This window comes from Drosophila sechellia, chromosome 3R (assembly GCF_004382195.2).
Source record: "Drosophila sechellia strain sech25 chromosome 3R, ASM438219v1, whole genome shotgun sequence".
NCBI classification, from domain to species: domain Eukaryota; kingdom Metazoa; phylum Arthropoda; class Insecta; order Diptera; family Drosophilidae; genus Drosophila; species Drosophila sechellia.
In genome coordinates, this window is record NC_045952.1 from 20,455,428 (window position 1) to 20,480,736 (window position 25,309).

At 43.4% G+C, this 25,309-nt stretch overlaps 7 protein-coding genes across 10 annotated transcripts; 4 read left to right on the plus strand and 3 right to left on the minus strand.

Moving 5' to 3' along the window:
* On the plus strand, positions 1 to 2,271 carry LOC6607350 (delta-1-pyrroline-5-carboxylate dehydrogenase, mitochondrial). Of its 2 annotated transcripts, none has more exons than XM_002032087.2 (3): positions 1 to 159; positions 371 to 954; positions 1,013 to 2,271. In XM_002032087.2, the coding sequence occupies exons 1-3, from the start codon at positions 80 to 82 to the stop codon at positions 2,188 to 2,190; spliced, it is 1,842 nt and encodes a 613-aa protein (XP_002032123.1). In that variant the 5' UTR covers positions 1 to 79; the 3' UTR covers positions 2,191 to 2,271. The 2 variants fall into 2 exon arrangements, with proteins under 2 accessions (XP_002032123.1, XP_032576467.1); XM_032720576.1 differs by having other exon boundaries at positions 386 to 954.
* A 37-nt stretch (positions 2,272 to 2,308) lies between these two features.
* On the plus strand, positions 2,309 to 5,512 carry LOC6607351. Of its 2 annotated transcripts, XM_002032088.2 has the most exons (3): positions 2,312 to 4,464; positions 4,523 to 4,750; positions 4,804 to 5,512. In XM_002032088.2, exons 1-3 carry the CDS (start codon positions 2,415 to 2,417, stop codon positions 5,472 to 5,474), a joined length of 2,949 nt encoding a protein of 982 aa, XP_002032124.1. In that variant the 5' UTR covers positions 2,312 to 2,414; the 3' UTR covers positions 5,475 to 5,512. The 2 variants fall into 2 exon arrangements, with proteins under 2 accessions (XP_032576466.1, XP_002032124.1); XM_032720575.1 differs by lacking the exon at positions 4,804 to 5,512 and having other exon boundaries at positions 2,309 to 4,464; positions 4,527 to 4,642.
* LOC6607352 lies at positions 5,493 to 6,008 on the minus strand. Its single transcript, XM_002032089.2, has one exon. It carries the CDS (start codon positions 6,000 to 6,002, stop codon positions 5,637 to 5,639), a length of 366 nt encoding a protein of 121 aa, XP_002032125.2. The 5' UTR covers positions 6,003 to 6,008; the 3' UTR covers positions 5,493 to 5,636.
* A 283-nt stretch (positions 6,009 to 6,291) lies between these two features.
* On the minus strand, positions 6,292 to 7,157 carry LOC6607353 (ADP-ribosylation factor-like protein 3). The gene is made up of 4 exons (XM_002032090.2): positions 6,963 to 7,157; positions 6,766 to 6,900; positions 6,474 to 6,710; positions 6,292 to 6,416 (listed from the first exon to the last, which is right to left on the minus strand). The coding sequence occupies exons 1-4, from the start codon at positions 7,101 to 7,103 to the stop codon at positions 6,369 to 6,371; spliced, it is 561 nt and encodes a 186-aa protein (XP_002032126.1). The 5' UTR covers positions 7,104 to 7,157; the 3' UTR covers positions 6,292 to 6,368.
* A 101-nt stretch (positions 7,158 to 7,258) lies between these two features.
* LOC6607354 (ADP-ribosylation factor-like protein 3) lies at positions 7,259 to 8,946 on the minus strand. Its single transcript, XM_002032091.2, has 4 exons — positions 8,734 to 8,946; positions 7,869 to 7,997; positions 7,674 to 7,805; positions 7,259 to 7,615 (listed from the first exon to the last, which is right to left on the minus strand). The coding sequence occupies exons 1-4, from the start codon at positions 8,734 to 8,736 to the stop codon at positions 7,340 to 7,342; spliced, it is 540 nt and encodes a 179-aa protein (XP_002032127.1). The 5' UTR covers positions 8,737 to 8,946; the 3' UTR covers positions 7,259 to 7,339.
* LOC6607355 (RCC1 domain-containing protein 1) lies at positions 8,933 to 13,043 on the plus strand. 2 transcript variants are annotated; one of them, XM_002032092.2, is made up of 5 exons: positions 8,933 to 9,188; positions 9,579 to 10,098; positions 10,187 to 10,262; positions 10,321 to 10,749; positions 12,067 to 13,043. In XM_002032092.2, the coding sequence occupies exons 1-5, from the start codon at positions 9,104 to 9,106 to the stop codon at positions 12,154 to 12,156; spliced, it is 1,200 nt and encodes a 399-aa protein (XP_002032128.2). In that variant the 5' UTR covers positions 8,933 to 9,103; the 3' UTR covers positions 12,157 to 13,043. The 2 variants fall into 2 exon arrangements, with proteins under 2 accessions (XP_002032128.2, XP_032577677.1); XM_032721786.1 differs by lacking the exons at positions 10,321 to 10,749; positions 12,067 to 13,043 and having other exon boundaries at positions 9,579 to 10,102; positions 10,187 to 10,265.
* Positions 10,761 to 12,060, plus strand: LOC6607356. The gene is made up of 2 exons (XM_032721788.1): positions 10,761 to 11,070; positions 11,132 to 12,060. Exons 1-2 carry the CDS (start codon positions 11,045 to 11,047, stop codon positions 11,379 to 11,381), a joined length of 276 nt encoding a protein of 91 aa, XP_032577679.1. The 5' UTR covers positions 10,761 to 11,044; the 3' UTR covers positions 11,382 to 12,060.
* Positions 13,044 to 25,309: the final 12,266 nt, after the last annotated feature.

Sequence of the window (25,309 nt, forward strand, 5' to 3'; positions counted from 1 at the left end):
ACTAGACTTGGAGCATATTCCTCATTAGATCTGGTAAAAATACTCGTGCGGAAATAGGGGAGTCCTACCTTCACGAAATATGATGTCCAAGGTGGCTCATGGCATTGTTTCAAATATGCGGTCAATACTTCCGAGGCTCGGGGCTTCAGTAAAAGGCGGGTAAGCTGCATTTTGTATCCAAATATTGCTACTATTGCATCACAAAATAATAACAATTGGTTTTCATGGGTTTTGTTATTATTTTTGCCCTCTTATCGAATCAACAGCTGTTCTGCAATCGATTGTTATCACATCGATAGCAGTAGCGATAGCTCGATAATTGCGCGTAATTTGAAATTCTTTTTTGAAAACATATTCTCTAACTTTTAAGCCTCGTGTCTGTTAGAAGTACCAGCAAGAGACCCGAGCTATCCGAGCACTTTACGCTGGATGAGATGGTGGCCAACGAGAAGCTGCTTCAGTATGACGAGGGCTCAAAGGAACGCACCGAACTGGAAACCGCCCTGCTGGGCGTCCTCAATAGGGTAGAGCACGTTCCCATCGTTATTAACGGACAGGAGTTCCAGGCCAAGGAGGACTTCCAACAGGTTCTGCCCTACGATATCCAACAGCCCATTGCTCATTACGGTCATGCCCACCGCGTGCTCATCCAAATGGCCATCGATAAGAGCGTGGAGGCGCAGGTGAAGTGGGACAAGGTCAGGCTTAGTGATCGGATTGATATTTGGGAGCGGGCAGCGATGCTGATTGCCGGAAGATACCGCTATAACATCATTGCGGCCACGATGTTGGGCCAGGGGAAAACGCTGCGACAGGCAGAGATGGATGTGGCCGAGCTGGTGGACTTTATGCGCATTAATCCAGTCTTCCTGCGTGAGCTGGCCAACTATGAACCCATTAGAGGAGACACCCAACAAAAATGCAGGAATTCCATGCGGTTAAGAGGACTTTCAGGTGGGTCTCTATACAATCAATATGACTTTTTATCCACTTATAACTTTTTTTTTTGCAGGATTTGTGGCTGCCATCAGTCCGTTTAACTTTACGGGTATCGCCGTCAATCTGGCCTATACGCCCGCCTTGATGGGCAACTCGGTGCTCTGGAAGCCTTCCGACTCGGCCATCCTGTCCAATTATTTTGTTTTCAAGGCCCTGCGGGAAGCTGGAGTGCCCGATGGTGTGGTGAACTTTGTGCCCGCCGAGGAGACAACGTTTGCATCCGTAGTAACGCAACATCCGAAATTGGCGGGGATTAACTTCACTGGTACCTCAACGGTTCTCAAGGTGCTCTGGCAACTGGTGGCCCAGAATATCAATTTCTACCAGAACTATCCCCGTTTGGTGGGCGAGGGAGGCGGCAAGAACTTCCACTTCGTGCACTCCTCGGCGGAACCGGAAACGGCGGTGGCCTGTACGATAAGAGCTGCCTTTGAGTACGCCGGTCAGAAGTGCTCCTCCTGCTCGATGTTGTACGTTCCGGAATCCCTGTGGCAGAATCACATACGAGAACCTCTTCTAGGGATCACTGCATCTCTGGTCGTGCGACAAGATGCCACATACTGCGATAGCTTCTGCTCGGCGGTGATCAACCGACGGGCCTACGATCGCATCTATATGTGGCTAAGGTACATCGACCAGAGTCCCAGTTGTCAGGTCCTCGTTGGAGGAAGCTGCGACAAGCAACGTGGCTATTATGTAGATCCAACGGTCGTACTGGTCAAGGATCTGGACAATATCATATGTCGGGAAGAGCTGCTGGCTCCCATCCTCGGTGTCTATGTCTATCCAGATCATAAGCTCAAGGAGACTATGTATAAGGTGGCCCAGATAAATCATGGATTGACAGGTTCGGTGTTTGCCCAGGATCAGAGCTTCATCGAGGAAGCATACGATGCCTTCAGAGTCAATGTGGGCAACTTAAATGTGAATGACAAGTCCACCGGATTGATGGTGGGTCAGCAGCCTTTTGGAGCGGGCCACATGACCGGCACCAGTGATAAGTTGGGCACTCCTCACTCCCTGCTGCGATGGACATCGCCCCAGGTGATTAAAGAGTCTTACAAGACCCACAGGAACATCTTTTATCCCTATATGCAAATGAATGATCAGGAGCAGGAATTCGCACAAAGTGATATAGTCTCCCTGGATGAATCCTCCTTTGGGCACTTCAACAGTGACGGACGGCAATAAGGTGATATAGGAAAATCGAAGACCTTTGTATTATGATCAAAATTTCTGTGCCAATAAATATGAAAATAGTGAATAGTGTAATAAGACCTTGATTACTGAGCACAGATGGCGAAAAGTCATCTATACACTTTTTGGAATAACGTCACCAATTTTGTACAATCATACCAAGTAAAAAAAAAAAACAGCTTTTATGATATATTACAGATTTGCAAACGAAACATGAGATGTCCAGACATCTACTTCATATTTTTTGCATACTGGCAATACCCAATCTGATTCCAATCAGTTGCACTGAGGCAAAGGATCAGAAACTTAGTGTGTCGCATAAGGAAGCCTCGTCTTGGCTGAGAAAGCAGGACGACTTGGACCCAAAGCATTACAATAGACTATATGATGCCTATCGGGAGCGAATAAAAGGGGAGGGACCCGAAGATGCCAAGGTCGAGGTCGAGGCAAAGATGGAATCAAAAGATCCAGTACCACCGCAAAGGGATCTCACTTCGTTACCCAAAAAGACAAAACAGAAAGAAAAGCTAATGGCTAAAGAGAAAGATTCTACAGAATTTTCCAATATCAAATTCGATGCCACCGATGATCGTCCCTTGGAATCGGGGAACTGTTTAGCTCGTCTTCCACATCGGAATAGAGAAAATGAAACTGTTAAGGCTATAGACGAAACTAAAGAACGAGTAGAAGATAAAAGCCAATTGGTGGGAAGTATGATTTTGCTAAAACTGGATGTCCCCGAAAATATGCTACGAGTAAAAAAACCAGAAAAGATCAAGGATCCTGGAGAACGTCGAATTTCCGAGCTCAATCGCATATACCAGGAGGTATTGAAAGTCTGGCAAAAGCCAACACCAAGTCTGACCTCCAAGTCTGTTCCGCCGAAGCCTCTAAGCTCCTCGGGGTCTGTGAAAATAAGTGCATTAACAGATTTAATGGATGTGATTGAGCGTCTTCAGAAAAGCGATTTGGTCAAGGAATTGGCCGATAAGATAAACGAAGAAATGGAACCCAATTTGCAGAATCAAATCAAGCAGGATGCTCTACTAGTAACAGATAGTAGAGCCTCATTGAGAGCTATAAAGAAAAACAATATATCCGGGATCTTTGAAAATATGGAGCCCGGAAGTGCTGCCAATGCCTTCAAAAGATTGTTAGATGACATAAACTTCAGGAGATCAAGCATTAAGGCTGGTGGACTTTACGATGAGTATAAGAAGGGCTTCTGTCAGTTATTCAGTGATCACAAATTTCCCAGAGAATCCCATATCATTAGTGAAACGGATTATCCTACGGATAGCGAGTCGAGTCGCCGGATGAACAGTGAGGACAACCTTCCAAGTCACTGTGATAAACAAAAAACGACTACTGTTGCGTGTGACGAACCAGAAAGTAAGGCCACAACCAAGATGTGTGTTCCTATTGAAAAACCAACTCCGAGCAATCAGTGTGATAAACCAAAAGCGACAACTCCAAAATGTAAGGAACCACAGAGTAAACCCACAACTAAGAGCTGTTCTTCGATTGAAAATCCGAGCCAAGGCAATAACTATCTAAAGGCGCTGCAAACATTTATCAAAATGAACAAGGAAAGTAATCAGAACGGCGGCCTTAAGCCCTATTATCTGCCAAACTCAAAAAATCGTCAGCTGGTTTGGAATGACATTCCATTGATTAAGCCTGGTCTCAACGAATCACCTAAGGACACTTCAGAGAGTAAGCCGCATTGTAAGCCATCTAGCAAGCCCGTTCAAGAGATTATAGTGTCCGAAAAGAAGCCCGATAAAGTAACTAGCTCTAATCCTAGTTCCAAAATCGAAACTAAAGTGATGGAGTCTGTGCCAAAAATACAATCGGTTTTCTCAGGACTGGATCCTCAACAGATAATAGGTGGCCTGAAGGCCATCAAGCAATCTTCATTCTTTAACTTGGTGGATGAGTATCAGAAGCAAATTGAAAACCTCAATCAGGCGTTGAAAACAAAGCAAAGTTGGTGGAAGGAGGTTTTGGAGAAGGGACAAAACCCAGCCAGGACACCCATGAAGAGGAACATACTCATGACTAATCCAGCTGCTGGCCACCTTTTGCAAGCACCGTTTCCCGAGGTGCTAGTCAATCAGCCATCACAGCTGGGCGGCAGTAATGTCATTGATACCATGGCCACTCAAATGAACCTATCACCTTTGGAGGTGGCTCAAAGGATTGTGGGTACCGGTCAAAATACAGGCGATGGTGGATTGAGGTATGCACCCAGTCGCATACCATCAGGTAAGTCAGTGAGCATATCGCTGTAAATCTATTTGAAATTATGAATATCGCGTAAAAGCAAGTCAGATCGGAAGTAGCTCCCGAAAGGGATCCGAGATCATGTGCCAAGTCCCAAGTCCACCATCGCAGTCGCCGCATCAACAGCCAGAGGACCAGCTGGGAATTTCCCCGGTTCTAGACAAGATCCTGGAACGATTAGAGAGCATTCAGGCAAGCAAGTCCAATCAATCGTCGGAAGAGGAGGAGGAGAGGAAGCTGCCCTGCTGCTTCGTGGATCCAGCCGATGGTAAGAATAGGTGGTAGAGCTAAGATTCATGTATATAAAGTTTAAAACTTCAGGTGCCCCCTGCGATCTAAACGGATCCTGGGAATCTCAGGTCCTTGGCATTCGCATAAACATCAAGAGCCCGCCAACACATTCAGTTGGCGAAGAAGCGGACAAGCCCACCTGTAGCCAACACAAAGGTCGTGCCTATCGCAGGACGAGACGACAGTGCGTCAAGATGAACAAGACGCAGTTAAAGGATGCGACCGAATTGAAAACTCCCAATTTCCATGGCATTAAACTAAACATTAGTGTGCAGGAGACAGTGCCGCCGAGGGCCCACGATCTCCTGGATAATCTCACCGATTGGTATTTCTCGGGACAAACTATGATGATCCTGGGCGGGCCACTTTCTCTATCCTTCCGCAAGGCGAATTCCAATCTGATCGGCCACTTTGTTGGTTATTGTCGCACCTGCGGCTGTGTGGACACCATTTTTGGCTCATGGAGCTTCTGCCAGCCATCACGGGATTGCCAGGACATCTGTATGTCGATAGTGGACAGACGGGATATGCTACGACGATACAGTATGGATGAGCGGCGAAAGAATCGATTCAAGGAGCAGCTCTATATGGGCAGCAAGTTCGCCAAAATGGAAAAGGAGCGCCAGATGGCCGAGCAGGAAAAGTGCCACAAACTTGCTCCTCAAGCTTCACGCGAAACGAATGGGAATCCAAGCCCATAAGTCAAAGTTGAATTTAAATTAATTATTATTTAAGCTTAATTTATTTTGATAATTTGTAAGCAATTAGTTGGTTTGAGAGAATTTGATTAATAAAACTGATTTTGCAAAAAAGGAATGTCCTTAAATTATATCAACTGATCAACTGATCACCAAGTCGTGAGCTTACATTGCATAGGCCTGGCTCATTTGGTGATGAATGAATGACATGGTGAATCCAATCGAACGCCGCACGCAGTGCACGTCCATCTGGCCATCCAAGATGCACTGCCTCAACTGATTGACGGCGTAGTTCTCGATCCGCTTCTTGGTACTCTCGTTGTCAATTCGTTCTAGTCGCTTATCCACCTTGTGCATTAGAACGAAGGCCTCTGGGAAGTGACCCACATCACAGGGCCAGTTGACGGAGTGCGGATGAGAATGGCTTACACTTGGATCTTGGGACGAGTTGTCCTCCTCAGACCAACGAATATTCCTCGCCTGCACCAAAGCCAGGGTCGAAAGAAGTAGAATCACCAGAGTTGAGTTCATTGCAACGACCGCTGTTAAACTGTGCCAATCAATTCTATAACTAACCCTTTTATAGGCCCAAAAGCAGCAACAACTAATAACTGATAATGCAGAAGGGCTTTGTCCTCACAATGTTGCTACTCAGCCACGAGTTTTTCAATTATTGACAGAGGTCAATGTCAAAAATCACTGATTAGCAAATGGCTGTATTAATGTATTAATTAAAAGAGGGTTTGCCGATCAGCAAACTAAATGAATCATTATTTGAGGTAAATAATTCCTATAATACAAGTGTAACAAACTATTGTTGCTAAATTACATTAAATATATATTTTATATATTAGTTGATAGATTGCCAGATTTTTGCAAATATAAAAATGTGATAAATCAACTTCTATTATTCTTGATCTTTTCGTTAATCCAATTTACGATCTCCTACCCAGATAATAGAAGTTAAATTAATAGATTCCGAATATATAGCTCAACATATACCTGAACACCAGACCCTGTCCGCATGGAACATTCCTCAAAAGTCCAATCTCGACCAGTTAGGCGATACAGGCCCATCAAATCGATAACTGTGGACATGGACAGGGATCCCGAGGCGTCCTTCTTGTTGGACACGATCAGCAAAGGAACATTATCCAGTTCCTGGTGCATCAGAACATCGCATAAAACACATCGCGCCTCGCTTAGCCGCACTGCATCCGTGCTATCCAGTACAAAAATCTACGGTTCAGGGATTGTAGTCGAGTCTATAAGTTATAGATGAGACTCCTCTCACCAAAACCTTCACTTTCTTATAATACTTTGGCCAGATCTGGCGATTCTTTAGTTCTCCGTTAATATCCCACAACTGCACTCTGGAATTATTTAAGGTGAAGCTCCATTCACTGACTTGATTGTTAGATTCCTTGGACTACAAATAGTTTATGGTAACATTATCAAATGGATATAGAACCATCACATATATGGCCTTACATCTCCATTGAAAATTTCCGCCAAGCGGTCTGTCAACGTGGATTTTCCCGCATTGTCTAATCCTAAAATGAGCAGACAGGATTTCTGAGAGCCTGTGGGCAGGATCTTTTTTATGAACGAAACAGGTCCGTAAAAACACATGGGGATCGAAATTTGATGTGACTCTTTAGTTTAGATTTCAGGTAAAAATAATGATTTAACTAGCACAGCCTTCTCAACTTAATATTCAGTTTATATTCAGCTGGTTCAAGATACATATAAAAAATAAGGATTCATCCAAGAATAAGAGCTTGTGATACTTTTAATGAGTTGAAATGTAGGTACGTATATTTAGTTCTTAGAGACAACTTAACAGGCGACGATTACAATAATTTAGATTACTTCTTCATGTTCTTGCAGACCCAGTCCATTCCCTCCTTGAGTCCAGTGCCATCCACAGCGGTGCAGGCCTTGATCTCCCAGGTTCGTCCCTGCAGTTGCACCAAACTCATCTTCTCGGCCACCTCGGCGGCACTCATGGCATCCGGCATATCCTGTTTGTTAGCGAAAATCAGTACGGGAACTTGCTTCAACCGATTGTCCATGAGCATTTCGAATAGTTCACTACCCGCCTCGGGCAGGCGAGTCCGATCCGTACAGTCAATTACATAGATCTGAAATAATCAAAGCCATTAGCTAACTGAATAGAGTTTAGATCTATAACAATCCTACCAGCACATCAGTATTCGCAAAGTAGTTCTTCCAATATGGACGTATCTTCCATTGACCACCAATATCCCATACATTCAGTTTGAAACCATCGGCTGCCACGGACTTGATGTTAAATCCTGCCGTGGGCGTTACCTGCGGGATTTCACTCCGTATTTTATGGGGAAAACGGAAGAAGTTCGCCGCCTTTATACGCACCGTGGTTATGTCCTCCGATGCCAGCTGCTTCAGTATCGTAGTCTTGCCCGCATTATCCAATCCCAGGAGCAGGATGCGAGCCTCCTTTTCCGGATTGGGTCTCAGTTTACGCAACAGCGATAGCAGACCCTAAAATATGAAAGCTATTAAGTGTTTTTTTTTTGCAAGGAATAAATTCTAATTCGTTTTTCGAAGCTGTGTTATTCCAGCACCTGATTACCAGTATAAGTCTAGACTCGGTAGTATCCTCTGTTATATCTTTGAAATTTGGAATAACAATCTACATTTGGTATTTTATTAAAATTGTTAATAAATATACATATGTGTTTTTATAAATACAACATATGCTTGTAAACACACATGTTATCAATATAGACCATGTAAAGTTGTAAAAAAAACACTTGCAATTAAACGTGCCCTTAGTGATAGAATGCAAAAAGCTTAGCAACTGGTGAACTATACAAACATATTGTTTGAATTGAGATAAGGGCTCGCCAAAAGAAACAAAAATAAGGTTGAATGAAAATAAAACGTTTATTGGTTGTATTGGGTATTATATGTAAAAATTTGTCATGAACACTTTTTCTTATTGTTGTGAATCGATGTCTTTAATTTAACGAGGCTACAAAAAGCTGATTTCTGTTTCTTTGTTTTCCGAACCACCAAATTTGTTTTTTTGAATACCGATAATTGCGCGCCGAAAACTTTCGTAGCAGTGCTGAAAAAAGTTCTGCTCTAACAAAAAAGTGTTGTATAGTTTTTGAGGCGGGTTTCCATGGCGACGATCGCAAAATGAAAACAAATCGAGCAATTACGGAACAACAAGGCACTTAATTAGGTGTTACGGAACCGGGAGATAACCTACCATCGTATAATTAACGCGGGAATAACAGCCAGGAGGCGGTGCGATCTCCGACCACTATATCCGTATCTGTATCCCCCCGATTGGCCAATCCGCTCTGGCCGCTCAAGGACGGTGTCTTCTGGTGGTCAACTCAGGAAAAGTCGGAAAACTCGAGAATTGGATCAACTTCAACCACCAAACACAACATCACTGGCTCGTCGCTGCACAACTACTGAAAACAAATTCGCTCAACGCTCCAACAAATTCCAACGGCAACAACAACAAAAGCGCCAACGGTCGCCGAGCAACCGCTGCAAAGGATTGATAGAGGGGGGAAGTGGTGGGGGTGCGGGTCGAGCGGTATTCGAATTGGAACGGGAACGGGAAGAAGATGCCGCTGCTATTTACGGGCTTCAACGCATTTGGCCAGCATGAATGTGTAAGCGGCGACGTCGACTGCGCAGCCGGCTTCAGCGGTTTGTAACCGGCAACAAAAGCCGCCGATCACTTAGTTGCTACAGTAGACACTCGCTATAGAACTCACTGGCCTGCATGCAGCTTTTATCGTTTTTATAATTTTAACCACCTGATTTTTGAATATATTACGCTAACTTATAAAACTGAATCCGATTTAAACTAGATGAATTTTTAAGATTTCATGCATTGGATATAGATTGGATTTTAGTTAATAATGATAAAGTTTCTGATTACACATCGATAATTGGAGCCAATTTCATTTTTTGATTGCCTATTTATATATTTACAGAGCAATGAAATTTATAAACTAGTAACTTAGACCAAATCTTTTTAGGGGGCTTCCACCGTATGTATGTATGTGTACTAATTCAGTCCTGCCTTTATTACAGAAATAAATGCGCCAGTCTCGAACCAGAACCAGTGCACGATTTCGATCGGCTGGCGGTATGCGGCCCTCGCTTTTGGCCGGAAGTTGTGCCTGCGTGGGCTCTTGGATGATGGCCCAAATGAGTGCGTGACCCTGGAGGCAACGGGGGACATAAGGGCCATTGCTGCCGCCGATTCCCACTGCCTTGTGCTACTCCAAAGCGGTCAGCTTTACAGGGTGCAACCCAAACTGCAGGCGGAACTGGTGACTGTTAGGCTAGAAGCTGCTCCCAGATCCAATTCGGGTACAAAGCGCTCGATCTTTGGGGCTGCCAAGGCGCCTTCGTCGCCGATCATAGAGCATATCGCATGTGGATCGCACATAAACGTAGCGATCAGCTCGGAAAATTGTGTCTACAGCATTCCCAGCTGCCTGCATCAGTTTTCCGAGCGCCAGTTTCGGGTGAAGCAGCTCCAATGTGGCCATGAACATGCCGTGCTCCTCAATGCCAATGGTGACGTGTTCACCTGGGGAAATGGACTGTAAGTAAGGGTTATGATAAATGCGTTGGTTGTTAGTTTCTTATCCTAATACCCGACAATTTCTGCATTTCTATGTCATAATTAACAGCCGCGGACAGTTGGGACTGGCGGTGCTGAGAGTGGAAGAGACGCCTCAATTGCTGGAGGCGCTGGCGGGGATCAAGGTATATATATTTGACTTGTCCACTTATCTTGTCTGTCACACATTCAAGTGTCTTGCAGATAACGCGAATTGCTGCCGGTGGTTGGCACAGTGCGGCCATATCCGCCTTTGGAGACCTCTACACCTGGGGCCTCAACTGCAGCGGTCAGCTGGGAATGCGTGTGATGAAACCCGGCGGCGTCCTCAAAGAGCCCACTGTATATCCGCTGCCTCAGTTGCAAGATCTGCCCGAATGTGACTGCTCCCAAGGCGGGGAGAGCAACAATGATTGTGAGCCGCTGAGGGTGTTCGCTGGATCTCGTCACACTCTGCTGATCCGCCGATGCGGGCGGCTATGGGTCAGTGGTTGGTGCAAGCACGGTCAACTTGGCAGGCAACTCCAAAACCTGTCCTATGTGGATGCCTTTCAGGCCCTGGAAGGTATAAAGATGAACCCTACTGCGGATGATGTTCTCTGTGGGCCATGGTCAACGCTGCTCCAATTGAAGGTATCGTTGGATTGAAGACACATTTATACATTTTAAAGAGACTGACTATTGTTAAATCTACTATATTGAACACATCTTGGACACAAACCAATTTACATGTCAAACCAATTTGGTTGCCTTCTTTTTGTCGCGAAGGTCATGTAAAATGTATTTTCACACATTTTACTTGACGCCAATCTAGTATACATATATAGTATATATTCTATTGCATATATTACGAACTTATGTAGATAAGTAGGCATTGGAATTAGCGTTTCATCCATTATTTGAATACAATTAAAATAAGACAGGCTGGATGAGCGGATTGCCCTTAAGCATGGCGTAAGTTAAGAAGTATGCAGGATCAGAGCCGTTGTTCTGTAAGAAACTTCCTCATTCCCAGTCCCAGTATATTCTTTGTTATGATATGGCGCATCACCCTGCAAATAATGTATCCATACGGATACATGGGCTGTTCGCTGCAGGACGCATTGGATAATGAGTATCTGGTATGGAACAAGGGCGATCACCGGGAAAATCAGATGATGCTATTAAGGGACACCATTCAAACCTCACTCCTGCTCGTACTAATGATAGAGCTGATGCTGACGTTCAATATTCCGTTTCCGATAGACATAGGCGCCGAAATATAGTCTCGGATCTGAACTCTGTTCCCGTTTATTACTATAGAAGCTATATAGCTCCAGTACGTTTATTGCCCCATCAAAACAAGAGTGCTCAAATAATTTCGTCTTGGTGTAGGACCGCCATTGTGCCAACGTTCGTCGACTTTGTCGTTGTCGTCGCTGCACATTTAATCAGTAAATTTTATTTTTAAAAATGGTATTAAACAATATTTGCCATAGCAAAATGTACGACGCTCGCAGTGCAATAAACTTTTCAGCACTTGAGCCGTTCGCCTGACTAAATGACTGATTGACTGACTGACTGACTGACGGACTGACCGACTGATTCGCCGAACGCAGGAACGACTGACGTTGGAATTTTTTTCTTTGTTTTAACTTTAGCTCGGCGCGATTATTTCGATTTCGTGGAAGTGCGTTACTTGCGAAGGTTTGATAGGAATTTCATGCGTCGTATACAGGCTATATTCGTTACGATAACAGTTCAATACAGGCTATATTCGTTACGATAACAGTTCAATCGATTCGACTGGGAAATGTTCATTTCGATTGCTCATGACTTCTTAAAGAGGAACTTTTATGAAAATTGTTCGCTTCTGAGATTGGTTTTTTAGCTGATTACACAGCCGTATATGTTATATTTATACTAAATTGAAGTATGTTTTTTTAAAATTTTTTCTCTTTTTTGTTATAGTCAATATCTACCGTTCCCGATCCTATAGGCGAATTTTCCGCTCTATGGTCCGCGATCGAGTTCAACGCTTTTATGTTATTTGCCAAATGAAAAAGTAAAAACAAATGTTTATCTTATAATGCACTGGGTGGCAGTTCAGTGCAGTTCTGGCGACACGCACACATGTGGTGCGTAAACAGGCTTTGCTTTTGGGGCTTACACTTCATTGCTTATTTTTCCTTTTTTAACTTGGCAAATATTGTTATCATCGAAAAAAGAAAACACGCGGTACAAAATAAGCAATAAAGTGGGGAGGCTTGTCACTTTTAGGTCGCAAAACTATTTGCTGCTAGAAATTGCCACCGCACGGTGACTAAGAGAGATAGAGAGAGAGGGTCAGATGAGTCCAGAAAGAGATGGCTGGATCGCCCGGGGAGTTCAAGCGCCTTGCTCAAGGCAATTGCTGTCTGCAGCTTATCAGGGCAACTGGAACCACTCCAAGCAGCAAGTACGAAAAAGTGCTAATTGTAAGCCCCCCATTTTCAAAGGGGCTCTCTTTTCGTTACTCGAAAATTGTAATTCATGCGTGCCAGCAGACGCCAAAGTTTCAACAGAACTCAGTCAATCATAACCAAAAACGAATAAAAAAACAACAGGAACAAAAAGTGCCCAAGAACACTCCTCTTTGGCCTGAAAGTTGTCTGCACCTTCGGTTTGGGGAGTGTTTATGTTTGCCCTCTGTCCAGGGGGAGATCCCTCCTCCAAGTGCGTGCCACTCCGCATGCAACGCTGAGCAAGTAGTGGCCACCAGTAGCCGATTCGCAGTCAGATCCATGTCCAAGTCCAGAAGCCGAACCATCAACTCCCGACTCGATAAAACCGCAGGGAACGCACGAAAGCGGCTTAGTGTTAAATAAATTATTCTATTTTCGAAATTAATTAGACTAATATATCTGCTAAAAACTAAAATTATAATAAAGACAAAATGGATTAGAGAATTAAGCTTCTTAGAGCTGATAAAATTATAATTTTATAATTTAACTGTGAAGCACCGTGATTGTATTACATTTTAATCGCTTTAATGTGTATCCACTGTACTCGCATAGGCCATTTTTGTGAGCAGTGCGCGAATACCTCATCGCTGGCCAATTCCCATTCCCACTCCCATTTCCTGACCTACGTATCTTCGCTAGGCTGTTTTGGCCAGGCCAACACATGTTCGTGATGACTATCTGTGTGTGCCCACCGCTTATTTGCTTTTGGGCGTACATTGAACCGCAATGGGGCCAGAACGCGGCGCCACCCCCAACTAATCATCACTTTGTTCCTGCGTTAATGACTCGCCTTGGATTTGCCAGCGCCAACTCCCTTTGGAGCTACCCATTTAAGTGAATGCGCCAAAAAACACAAAATGTTGAGAGGCATGCCACACAGGGAAAAGGAAGTCGTGTTGGAGAGCGTGTTCCCAAAACGTTTTGGCATCCCAAATGGATGTCGGGCGCTCCGGCTCCTCCCCTATCACTCAAAGTGCCATAAAAATTATGCATGAATGTATTTGCTTCATTTCTGCACTTGTTTTTTTTTTTTTTTGTACTTTCTAACCAAATATAAAAGTGCCGCACCCCCCGAAAAAAAGTAAAAATCTAAAAAAAAGGGAGTACGAAAATGAAACGAATGCAGAAGCGTCGCATTTTTACGGCTCCATTCATGTGACGACGGAAGTGTCAAGTGGCTGTTGGCAACTCGTCGTCGACGAGCAAAACTTCCCAACCTTTCCAACCAAAAAAAAAAAAAGTGGAAAAACCATACCCCCTCCAACCGCCCACTTTTCCTGGGCGTCCTTTTCGTCAACGTCGCCTCTGTGCATCGAAAATGCCGTTATTGTTGCCAGTTGTCTACATGCTCTATGCTCCCATGTACATCACATCACTTCGCATTGCATCGGATCCCCGGGTCTCCCCATGTTTTTTGTGTACCACCATGGAAGCTCCTCCGAAACCTTTCCACAAATGTCTACTACGTGTGCCCAAGTTGCATTCTCGCTCTCTTTCACACCCGCTATCCCCGTCTCTTTCGCCACTGACGTCTGTCGTCGAGTGGGCAAACTTTTTAGCGTATGAATGTGTATGTTTCGTTTTTCACCATTATATTTTTTTTTCTCACATTTTTCTCCATTTTTGCCATTTTTTTGTGTGTACTGTGCTTCATTTTTCTATGCCCTTCATTTAGCTGGCTTTGTTCTTTTTGGGGTACAGTTGTGCTCGTAGGGTTAAGTAGCCTCCGACTCGGACGAATAAGTAGCTGCAGTTGACAGATCCGAAAGTTGACGTTTGCACTTTTGGAAATAAGAAGCAGAATTGTTCTTGAGACGGCAGGAAGTAGGAAAAATTTCTTTTGGATAGAGTAAATGGTAAGGCAGAGCTATTGACAGATAGAACATCGATTTCATTCATATTAACAGAAACTCTTACCACATAATATTACTGAGTCAATTCTCATAAATGTCCTGAATCAATCTTGTTATTTGGAAATATATTTCTCTGGGAGTAGAATTAAGCTTTTTCTTGGAAGAAAAACATGCTGTTTTATGAGTTTTCCCTTAAACCGCAATAACGCAAAAGTCTAATCTCGAAAATTTGTTCACGATTATGGGTTTAATTCCATTACGCACAACAGTAAATATGTAGAAGCCAACCAGCATGGCAACGAAACTTCCCAGATAGTCACTGCAATTAATGGCATTTAACTATCAACCCTTGACCCGCCGGCCAGGAGTGAAAACTCCATGTTTTGGCACTCACTCCTCCTGAAAATACCATGACAGCTGTCTAATTTGTCGCCGTAATTTGCGCTGACAAGTTGATTGTCCCGTTCATGGCAGGCACTCCCTAATTGCAGTTAGAGCCACTTACATAACCAGCAATGATAGACCCGATTACATGATTACGCTGGATGGTGCAGCAAGTGGCGCTTCAAAGGGACCCGCAGAGTTCCGCCCGAAATCCATGGGGCTTTCGCTTTCGATGCTTGTTTTCTGGCCTAGCGCATCTTCTGCTCTCTGTCCTCCGTCCGCTGGCTGCTGGCCATTTGCATTGCACTGCGTCTGCCGGTCTAATGAAATTCTGTGTTGCCAGTTGGCGACCTTCACTGCCGGCTGCCCGCACTCCACCATTTTCCCTGCACTTTTTGGGCCAAACAGAACGCCCAAAACGGCGTCCATTCGTGGCCATGGCCATGACCAAGCTGTCTTGGCCTGCCCCACTGCGTCTGGCGCGGCATCTGCCTCTTCTCTCTCCGTCGTTATTTTTGGCATCAGCAGCAGCAGCATCAGCATGGTAACGATACGAAACGAAACGTGCCGCCTGCCAGACTGCATTTCCTTGGTCTGGCCGCGTGCCACCAGCTGCCTGTTGCCTATTTGGCGATACACTGGGAAAAATAAGTGGGCAATGTACTTCTTAGCAACATTTTATTAAGTAGAAATGGATAATTTGTTTGATCTAGGGACAAATTCGAGTTCAAATTCACCATTGATTAAAATATACACTTCTTTTATTGAAATATGCCATTTGAATCATTTCTTCTTGTGCACTTATATCTGTGGCATTGGGGCGATGCCGGGCAATGGAGTTGGACTCGGATTGTGTGGCACTGCATCCTCCGGCGGTGGCGATGGAGTGGCGGCGGTGGTCGTGGTGGTGATGCTGGTGGCGATGCTGGTGGTGGCATTGACATTGTTGGCGAAAGTGTGGCATCAGGCAGGCACACTTCGCAACGGTTGTATTTTAGGCTTGTTGCATGCCGCCGAATGCATGCCATTCGAATGCACACTGCGTATACGTAATGCCAGTGCTCTATTTTCGCGTGAGCTCAAATCAAATGATTCCATTGAAACAGCATGAATGGAGATTACGGCATTATGTTTAAGTTGCATCCTTCAAGTCGAGTTGAAAAGTTTAGGAACGAGACTGAATATACTTAGAACTAGCGACTTGTGCATTTCAACTTTGCCACTCCACAACTTTGGCACTCGACGCTGTCTTCGGTCTCGTATGCGAATCTATTCCCATTTTTAATCTCACTCTCCTCCTTACGATAATATGCACAATTTTTTCCAATGTCTGGCCAAAAACCGACGTCCACATGGCTGTCTTGTCTATTTTCATTTTTTTTTTCGATTTTCCGTCTGTCTTTCGGCTTACTTCCTCGAACCCTAGCCAACCATTCGATTTACATGCTTCGATACTTTGCGATTCTCCGTTTCCTTCTCCAACTCTGGCAACTTCATCTCTATGGGTATTTTTCTGCTGGTCTTCCCTACATTTTTATTTTTTTTTCCGTAAGCTTAACCCTCTGCTTTTTGCTCGTTTGCATATTAAAATTTCATATATGAATTTTTGCTTTATTAATATATCTTGCAGTTATTTTCGTTGGTTGGCTACGGGTTAGTTGGGTTCTTGCTCCATTTGCCCCATCAAACTGCAAGCTGAAATTAAATTTCATTTGTGTCTTCACAGCTTAGTGAGGAGTACATATATGCGGAAGAGGATGGTAAAAGAGCATTGCGGTTCTGGGTTTTGCATCTGGCTATGGATGGGGTTTTTCGGTTGGGGTTCTGGATCTGGATCGGGATCCGGGATCCGGGGCTTAGCCAGCGCGAATTATTGAATTATTTCGCCAGCAGCTGGTAAATTCGATTTGCGCGCTGGCTGCCACCATATCACTTGCAGCATATGTATTCCGGATTCGAGTATCTTCCGCAGCGTTTCGTATCTGTATCTGTATCTGTGACCCATGCACATATTCCCATCAGCGTGCGGAGTTCAACTAATTTGTTTTTACTTCATTGCATCGACGGAGCGTCGATGACGACGGCGACGTCATTGAAAATTAGACAAATTGGAAGAGTCAAAATGGCAAAAAAATATAAAAATAATGTGAGAGGGGAAATCAGCCATTCCATAAACACCAGAATGTGTCTGAGTCAGTGTGCGTGTGTGTGTGTCTGCGTTGAGTGTGAAGAAGTTGGCGAGCCAGACCCATACAGCTGCACAATCAATTTGCACACACCAATACTGCGATGGCATATCATTTAAGTAGCAAACATCGTGCCCCCAAATGTGAAGGCACTAGGGGTATTCCATTTGCCCAAATGTGCTATTTATTATCAACATAAATGTGGGTTTATGATGCACGTTATTTGCTACTCATTGATTGTTCCTTATACTACGAGTAATACTCATGAAAATGAGAAGAAACCATATCTTCGCGGTAATAAATAAAAACTTATTATTAAATAAAATATTTGTCAATCTCTTAACCATAGTCTACTTTTAAGAGTAACCCTGTTTTAACTAGGGTAAGCAAAAAAAAAACACTTATAGAGGTGTTGAGAACTATGCAACGAAATAAACGTTTTCTATGTTGTTATACTTCCGGAACACATGATTTCAATTTCCAAGATTTTATAGAAATGTTTATTTTCCAGATCTTGATAATTAGTTGATAAGTATGCGCTGACCATCCCTACTAAAAGACATTCCATCTCCGCTGTTTTGGTTGTTTTTGGCTTTTGTTTCTGTTTTGTTTTTTATGCTGTTTATTCTTTTTGTGCGCTTCGACGCGTCACCGATTCGCGATGCGTGTGTGTGTGCGTGTCAGTGTGTTTGTATGTGTGTGTGTGTGTGGGAAGTTTATTCAACCAAAGGTTCGGTTCATTGAACTTGGCCAAATGGAATGGCGAATATTCGGTTGTCGTAGGTTAGTTAGGCAGTCAGTCGCCCATTGTGCATTCACGAAATGAAGTTGCGGCGAGTTAAGCACCCTCACTCCCTCTCTTTCTGCGCCCATGTGTCCGCCTCTTTCTTCACCGCCTGTTGCTGTCTCCCTCGCACGTGTGTTGTATGACATTTATGAGAACGCACAAAAGACGAACTCTGAATGTGTACGGCTGGTTGACAAGCTGACTTCACTGACTGACGAAAACTGTGACGAAAAGTGCAATGGCAAATGCATTCGCACTCACACACACAGATGCACATATCAAAAGCGCATAAAAAGCAATAAGTGAGCACTTTATGGCACTGAGGAAACGACGCGACGTTTGGGCAGCCTTTACCATGTGTCGCATGTTTGGCAAGTGTGGGCTAAGCGCTGGAGGGGGTTAAGGGGATTTTGGGGGGCCGGACGACCCGCGTAGGGCACAAAATAAACAGCAATCGTCGTAAACGTAAAACAACAAACAGAGGCTCAGCGCTGCAATTCCCTTAGATATCGATAAACGGGCAATGAACCCATCCGTTCTTAAGTACTTTATAGACATATCAAATCTCGAACCCATATCAATAGTGAGGCACTTTCATGTTACTCAGCTAGGAAAACATTGAGTAAATCTAGATACTTATTCATCAGTATGGCTTATACAACATATATCCATGTAAGTACTTTCCCAAAGGGGTTTTCAGATAGACTGCTAGTCCTTTTGCCAAAAAATGCGTTTTTTCAGCTAGTTCTTGTAGCCAAATAAGCCCTTTTCCGTTGTATGAAATCGTACGCCTTGATGGCTTCTGCTCTGCTTTGATTCCGCTGCCTTTCAATTGTCACCGACGAAGATGCACAAGTCAACGCCAACTTACCACAAAATCTGCTGGGAATGGGAAAGGGGCAGCAGCAGGAGGCCTGGCTCGGATTGGTGGCGTCTTGAGGCGAAGTCAGAAGACCGGAGTGGCGGAGGCCCAAAGCTTTCATAGACGAAATATGAGGCGCAACCGAAATGGCAAACGAAGCCGGGTCGGAACCAGTAGACCAATCTTCTGCCTCTGCTCCCGACTTCCCTACTCCCCCCGTCCCTTCATCCGCACTCATTTTGCATATGGGTAATTTGAGAACATTTGCGCTTTAACTGCATGGGAAAAACAAAAATAAAGGAAAGAGTGCAGCCGGTAAAAAAATAAGAGATCCAGCAAGAAAAATATGTGCACATGTGTCGCCTGCTTTGGCCTGGCCTGGATATCGACAGTGGGACCTCGATAGGTCACATTGCCACTAGGTGCAAGAGGGCATCCATTAAGAGATGAGTGTTATGACTAATAGTTTAAGGTATAAATAATAAAAACAATAAAATTATGCTCGATTTACAAGTCCACATTAGTCGATGCTGAGTGTAGTCACATATCTCGGCTGCCATGTCCATGGTGTAGTGCTTTCAAAGGCCTAAACCGATGTCGCCTTGTTGCTGGTTGTTGGTAGTTGGTCGTTGGTTGTTGCTGCTATTGTAACTGACTTTGAGGGCTTCATCATCTGCTTTCGGCTGGTTACTTGGCTCCGCCGACGAAAACTGACAGCGACCATGGAGTCGACTCGAGCAGATCCAAGTGGCACGGTATGGTATGGTATGGCATGGTGTGGCATGGTGTGCCATGGTGTGCCATGGACTGATGTGGCATGGTAGAGTGTGGAGTGGCTTAGGCTTAGGTTTTGGAGTAGGCGCTTCCAAGGGTAGGAGACACCAACAACGTCAACTGGCGGCGCATTTCAAGTTGACTTTGTTTTCAGCGTCTACTCGGCCGGTGTCCGTCTTTTGGCCATTTCGGTTCCGCTGGGCCCCTTGGTTTGCGTTTTTACTTTGCACTCTCTTTATTTGCATTTCTTTTTAGTAATTTTTTTTGATGTAAGTTCCTTTGGCTCCGAAACTTGATGAATTGGGAATTAATCCCCTTTGACATTGTTTTAGAGCATGTTAAAAAAAACTGCAGTAAAGATCTAAGTAAAGTAGGTTCACTACCTTCCAGAGTTTTCAGTCCATTTAACTTGGTATAAGAAGTTCAGAAAAAAAGAAGAAAGTTGAAAATTGCTTGCTAGTGCATTGGTTTATAATATAAGCACTTTTTACATTAGTTTAGATATATGTTGTTTAAATTGTAAGATCAATAGATCTAATAAATGTTTTGGCCAAACGTTTTTTAATAGCCATGTTCCTGTTTTGACCATTGCTTTTCTCGTCATCCCTTTTTCCGCCATTTTGGGCATTTGATATCTTTTGTGGCTGGACTCATTAAATGCATTCTTCAATCGGCACTCTCGCTGTCACTCACTCTCTTTTACGACACACACACACTATCGCATATAGGCATTTATTTACACATTGGCTAAGCCTGTGACTTTTCCGCCACCCCCCCGCCCTAAACCCTTTCTCCCCCGGGATTCCCCCAATTCAGCGCTTTGGCCAAAGTTCATTGCACTTTTTGCGCAGAATTTGTTGCCTAACCAGCCGAAGAACAAACGCACAGGCGGACAATTTGTATTGTTGTTGTTGTCGCCGCTGGTACTGTTATTGTTTTTGTTGCATTTATTGTTGTTGTTGCGCTCCTCTTTGGCTTTTTAGTTTCCTTGTGTGCGTCTGTATGAGTGAGTGTTTTTTTCGTGTTTGGCGTTAACATTGGCAGCAGGTGTTTGACATTGCGTCAAAGGTATGGCTGTAGCTGCACAGCGAGAAAATCGTAGTGGATCTGTAGTAAATTTGCTTTTAGATAGGTTTAGCCCCATTAACCAAACTATTTATTACTTTTCCTTGCATATATATTGGAGTAATAGGCATACAAAAATATTTTTAATTTACTATACTTAGTAATTTATATTTATTTAAAAGGAGGTAAACTTCTAATGCTCGAAAAATAAATTAGCATTAATTCTGTTTAATTAAATAATTTAACCTTTATATTATTTATTATTATATTTTCTCACAGAGTGCGGCGGTTGCTTTTGTTGTTGCCGATGTTGCTGCTGCCGCGCACTGTGGACTGCTTGCCTCAGCCTGCCTCAATGCCTGACAGCCTGCCACAGGAAGCCATACAGTATTTCGCCCTGCTGGAGTGTGTGCTGGCCAAGTTGTTTTCATTGTTAACAAGCTTTCTGTTGTTGTAGGTCGCAAAATGTGAGCCAAATGTGAGGGCCAGCGTAGGGGACATGGGATGGTGAGCCATTTCAGCTTATGCGAAATTAACTTTCGGCGTGTAAATGGCTTGCACAATTAGAGCTTGAATTGTTTTTTTTTTTCGAGCGTCGCAAAGGGTGCTAATTATGCAGGATATGTGGCGAGAAGTGTTTTTGCGTTTTCAACACAAGCATCTGCCAGCTAAGTTACAGCATCTTATTTAATATTTTTGAATTTTTATCTTATGGAATTTAGAATGAATTCTAAGATACAAATTCAATAATCCATCTTTTGTTGGCTCCACTTAGTAAAATTATGCAATCGTTTGTCTGTTGATCAGCTTAATGATGCTTAAAAAGCTCAATAAAATCCGTTGCTATTAAAATAATTCAATATACATCCTTCAAATTCCATAAGCCTGCAGTTGGTAAGTGGATAATAACCCCTGACCACCGTCAGATTCAAAAGCGATTGAGGTCCTTCAAAGGCCTTTTGCGCACAAAATGAACGCACGAATAAGTTTCGCAACTAACGCATCAATCCGGCCGAATGGAAAACTAAATCAAATAGGACTCCAGCTGAAAGTCAGGCGGAAGGCACTCGACGTAGTACTCGATATGTCGATGAATATATATTCTAAAATAAATATCTGTGCGATGCGGTGCCCCACCACCCCTTGCAACATCGATTGATGATGGCTAATTTGATGCCCATTTGCAATGAGGTTTTCCACGTATTTTTTCCTTTTTTTGAGCCTCTTTTTTCACCATTGGCCAACCAGCTGCAATTGAAAGCAAATATTGCGTATACGCCCCCGGTTCGCCCGGCACTTACGCATGATGTTCTGTTTGGCCATTTCTTTTTAGCCCTGCTGCTGTTGCTGCTGCTGTTTTTGTAATTTTTCTAAGCAGCAGAGGGTTAAGGGGGACAGCTTGGGCTGGGATTGGGATTGAGTTTGGGTTGGTTGCAGTCTGCATGCATAATGCATGTGTAAACGCATAAAAGGATATTGATCTGCCCCCAGCCAACAAAGCGACCGCTATGCATCAGCCTGGGGTTTTTTTCTGGAGGGTGGGGCTGGGGGGTTTTTGGTTGGGGCATACCATCAGCCGCAAAACTTTTTTTTCGCAGTGAGAAGGAGTTGGCTAAGACAGCGAGAGTGCTGCAGGCCTCGAAAATTGCGTTCGCATTTCTGTATAATTTTTCCCCCTTCGATTCACGAATGCATGGTTTATATAATGTGGTATATACATTTGTACGAATGTGTGTTGCGGGGGGTTTGAGTTTTGTATATATACTTCGGCCATTATATGCAATTCTACGGCACAACTTACGCACTTTTCGTTGTGCGTTTTTGTTTTTGTGCTCGCATGCGTCACACGTCCTGCGTGAGGAAGGTCCTCCCGCTGCTCCTGTTTGGCTTCTTCTTCTTCTTCCCCTTCTGAGTTCGTGAGTTTGTGCTGCTTATGCAATATTTATAATTATAATCATATTTTCCATTCCCATTGCCGCACAATGCTTATAACTCTAGCGACTCATTCTGCCGCACTGCTGCACCGTGCTGCTCAGCCTTAAATTGCATTTAAAAGATTCCCATTTCCATTCCCACTCCCAAGAAGTCCTTCTTCCTTACTCTTTTTTTTCTATGAGCCACTCGCCTTGGGGCACTTCCTGCCGGCCGAAAAGTAAAATTCATTTCCCCAACGCGGCACAAAGCTCTGTCACTCAGGGCCAAACGAAAAATGTTTCTGGCCCAAAACAAACCGAAAAATGCAAAACGGAAAAAAAATCTGGAAAAAAGACAGAGAACTTTGCATTTATAATTAAGCAAAAAAAATAAGGGACGGCAGCAGCATTGAATAGCTTTCAGATGCCTGAGGCAATCAAGATTTTCAGTGGTAGATAATTTAGTCAAGGGAACAGCAAATCTATTAAGTTAAGTCATTTAACCAAAATGACTATCAAAGGTTGGAGATTAATGCTGCCTGTAGGACGAAAAGAGCATTTAATATGTGTATGTACAAACGCTTGGCAAAAAAAATATATCCACAAAAATTGAAGAAACATCAACATTTTATGTTAGTTCCCTGAAAAGAATCTCATTATAAGTAGAACCGAAATCCATTTATTCATGTGCTCTTCCTTTTATCCTTTTTTTTGTTTATTTTTTACCCAAAAGGCGGCTTGCTGTTTGAAATTTTAGCGTGTGACGAATTCTGGAATTATTTGTTTCGGCTTGCTAGTGCCGTAAATTTCAGCGCTTTTCGTGTTGGCCCGTCTTTTGGGACCCGTGCATATTTGACAAGAGCTAAACCAGGCTAATCTAAACCGCGGCTAAATGCAACAAAAAAAAAAAAAAAAATCAACAAAAAAGGCGAAAAACAATGTTAACCTTTTCTATGCAGCCACAACATCGAAACGGCCAACGACAAATTTATGATAATTTCGAACGAAAAAATTCCGCTGATGTTGCCGTCGTTGGCCGAGACCATAGAATGACATTAGTACATCGTCCATTATTGCCTCGAAACATGCTCTTTTGTTGTTTTGGTCAAAACATTTTCATGGCCCGTAGGCGCCACGCCCCCTCCTTGTTCTCATCCTGCTCCGCCTGCCGCCCATCGCCCCCTTCCGCCCAACAAAAACTGCCTTTTGCTGTCACGGCCTTTTGTGGGAAAGTTATAACCGCCGGCGAATTGTAAATTATATTTAATTAAGGCTGCATTTCGAATACAAAACGTGGCTCAACTTCTTTTCATCCTTTAAAAAAAAAAAACAAACCGTCAGCGGCAGCAGCGCCAAAAGGAAACATTCAATTGCATTTTTAATTAGGCGCTTGTCTCAGTCCTTCGCTCATCGCTTTATGCTGATTACCGTCAATTGCATTTGGCTTTTTCGAATATTCATATGTGCCACCGGACAGATATATGGACATCGGCCGATTTGTTAATGGCCAGCCTTTTTCATGACATCGCCTCGCCAGTTGTCCGTTGTCACGCAAAGCGTTTAAAACAACATGGTGGTATCCACGAATTTTGTGTATGCATCTGGGCTTAAATTTGTAATTAGGTTAAATGCTAAATGGGCTAGAAAAACTCGCCAGGCAATGCGAGTTAAGCAAGCGATATCAAAAGCTTTAAATTAAGAATTTCAATAAACATTCTTAAGATTATCCTTTCAAGTGCATTCATAACTCACAACCAAATATATGTATCCTGGATTTTGGTGCTTGTTGCACAAAAATGCATAAAAAACTGACAGGCTGGTGGAGTTCTTTTGGCTAGTCGAATTGGATTTATTTAGCCAATGTTTTTCCAATTTATATATGTATTGGCCAACGGGCAACAGCTGCTGCTGCACTTGCTGCTCCTATTGGCCAACTTAGGTGCAGGCAATCGACGAGAAGGGTAGTGTGTGTGTGTGTGTGTGCGACAGCAAATGAAATAAAACCAAAACCGCAACACACAAAAAAAGTGGTTCTCTATATATTTTTCTAAAATCAAAATGTCCACTTTTTGCTCATCAACGCCGCTGCCTGTTGTTCTTGTTGCCGTTGTTAATGCTGCCTTTCTGGCTTTCTGACTTCTTTGTCTGTGGCCAAAGTTGTCGCCAGGCTCTTTTTTTGTTATTCCGCTGGCCAGTTGCAGCAATGTCATTAACTTGGTCGCCTGCCTCCGTTCGATGACATGGCAACATGATGCGCGATTTGAGCATTAATGTTCATTCAGTTCTAGGTACTAGCTGCACTGCAAATAAATTATACTGCTTACGAGTATCATTATAACAGATATTGATTTAATCATTTGAAAAAATCTAAAATATAATAAATTATTAAGAGACAGGTACAAACAATTTAAGTTAAGAGTTTAGTTAATAGCAACATTTTGTAAGTATTTAAATCTTCCTAATAAATGATCGCTAACTAGATCGCTTAGTATATACCTTAATTTCTTATTGAATTCTTTGAAAATATTTCTTACAGTGCATTGCCAATTGGGCTTGTGGCACTGCAGTTGCTTCTAATTTTTACGAAAGTACAAAAAGTGCGTGTGCAATTATAAAGCGCATTTCATTGCTGGCCTTCCTGGAGGATCGGTTCCAACCCATTTCGTGGCCCAACCCAGCTAAGCACATCGCATCCCAGCCCATCCGATCGCAGTTGGCTGATGCAATGACTTTGATTTCGTGTCGCCAAATTGTTGAGTGGCTTGCTGCAAAGGAAGAGGTTCATTAAAAAAGTATTTCAGCGCTGATTTTGCCACACATTTTTTGATTGCCCACTGGCAAACTTGCCAACTCTCCTGGCAGCTCCTTCTTTCTTGACCATGGTCA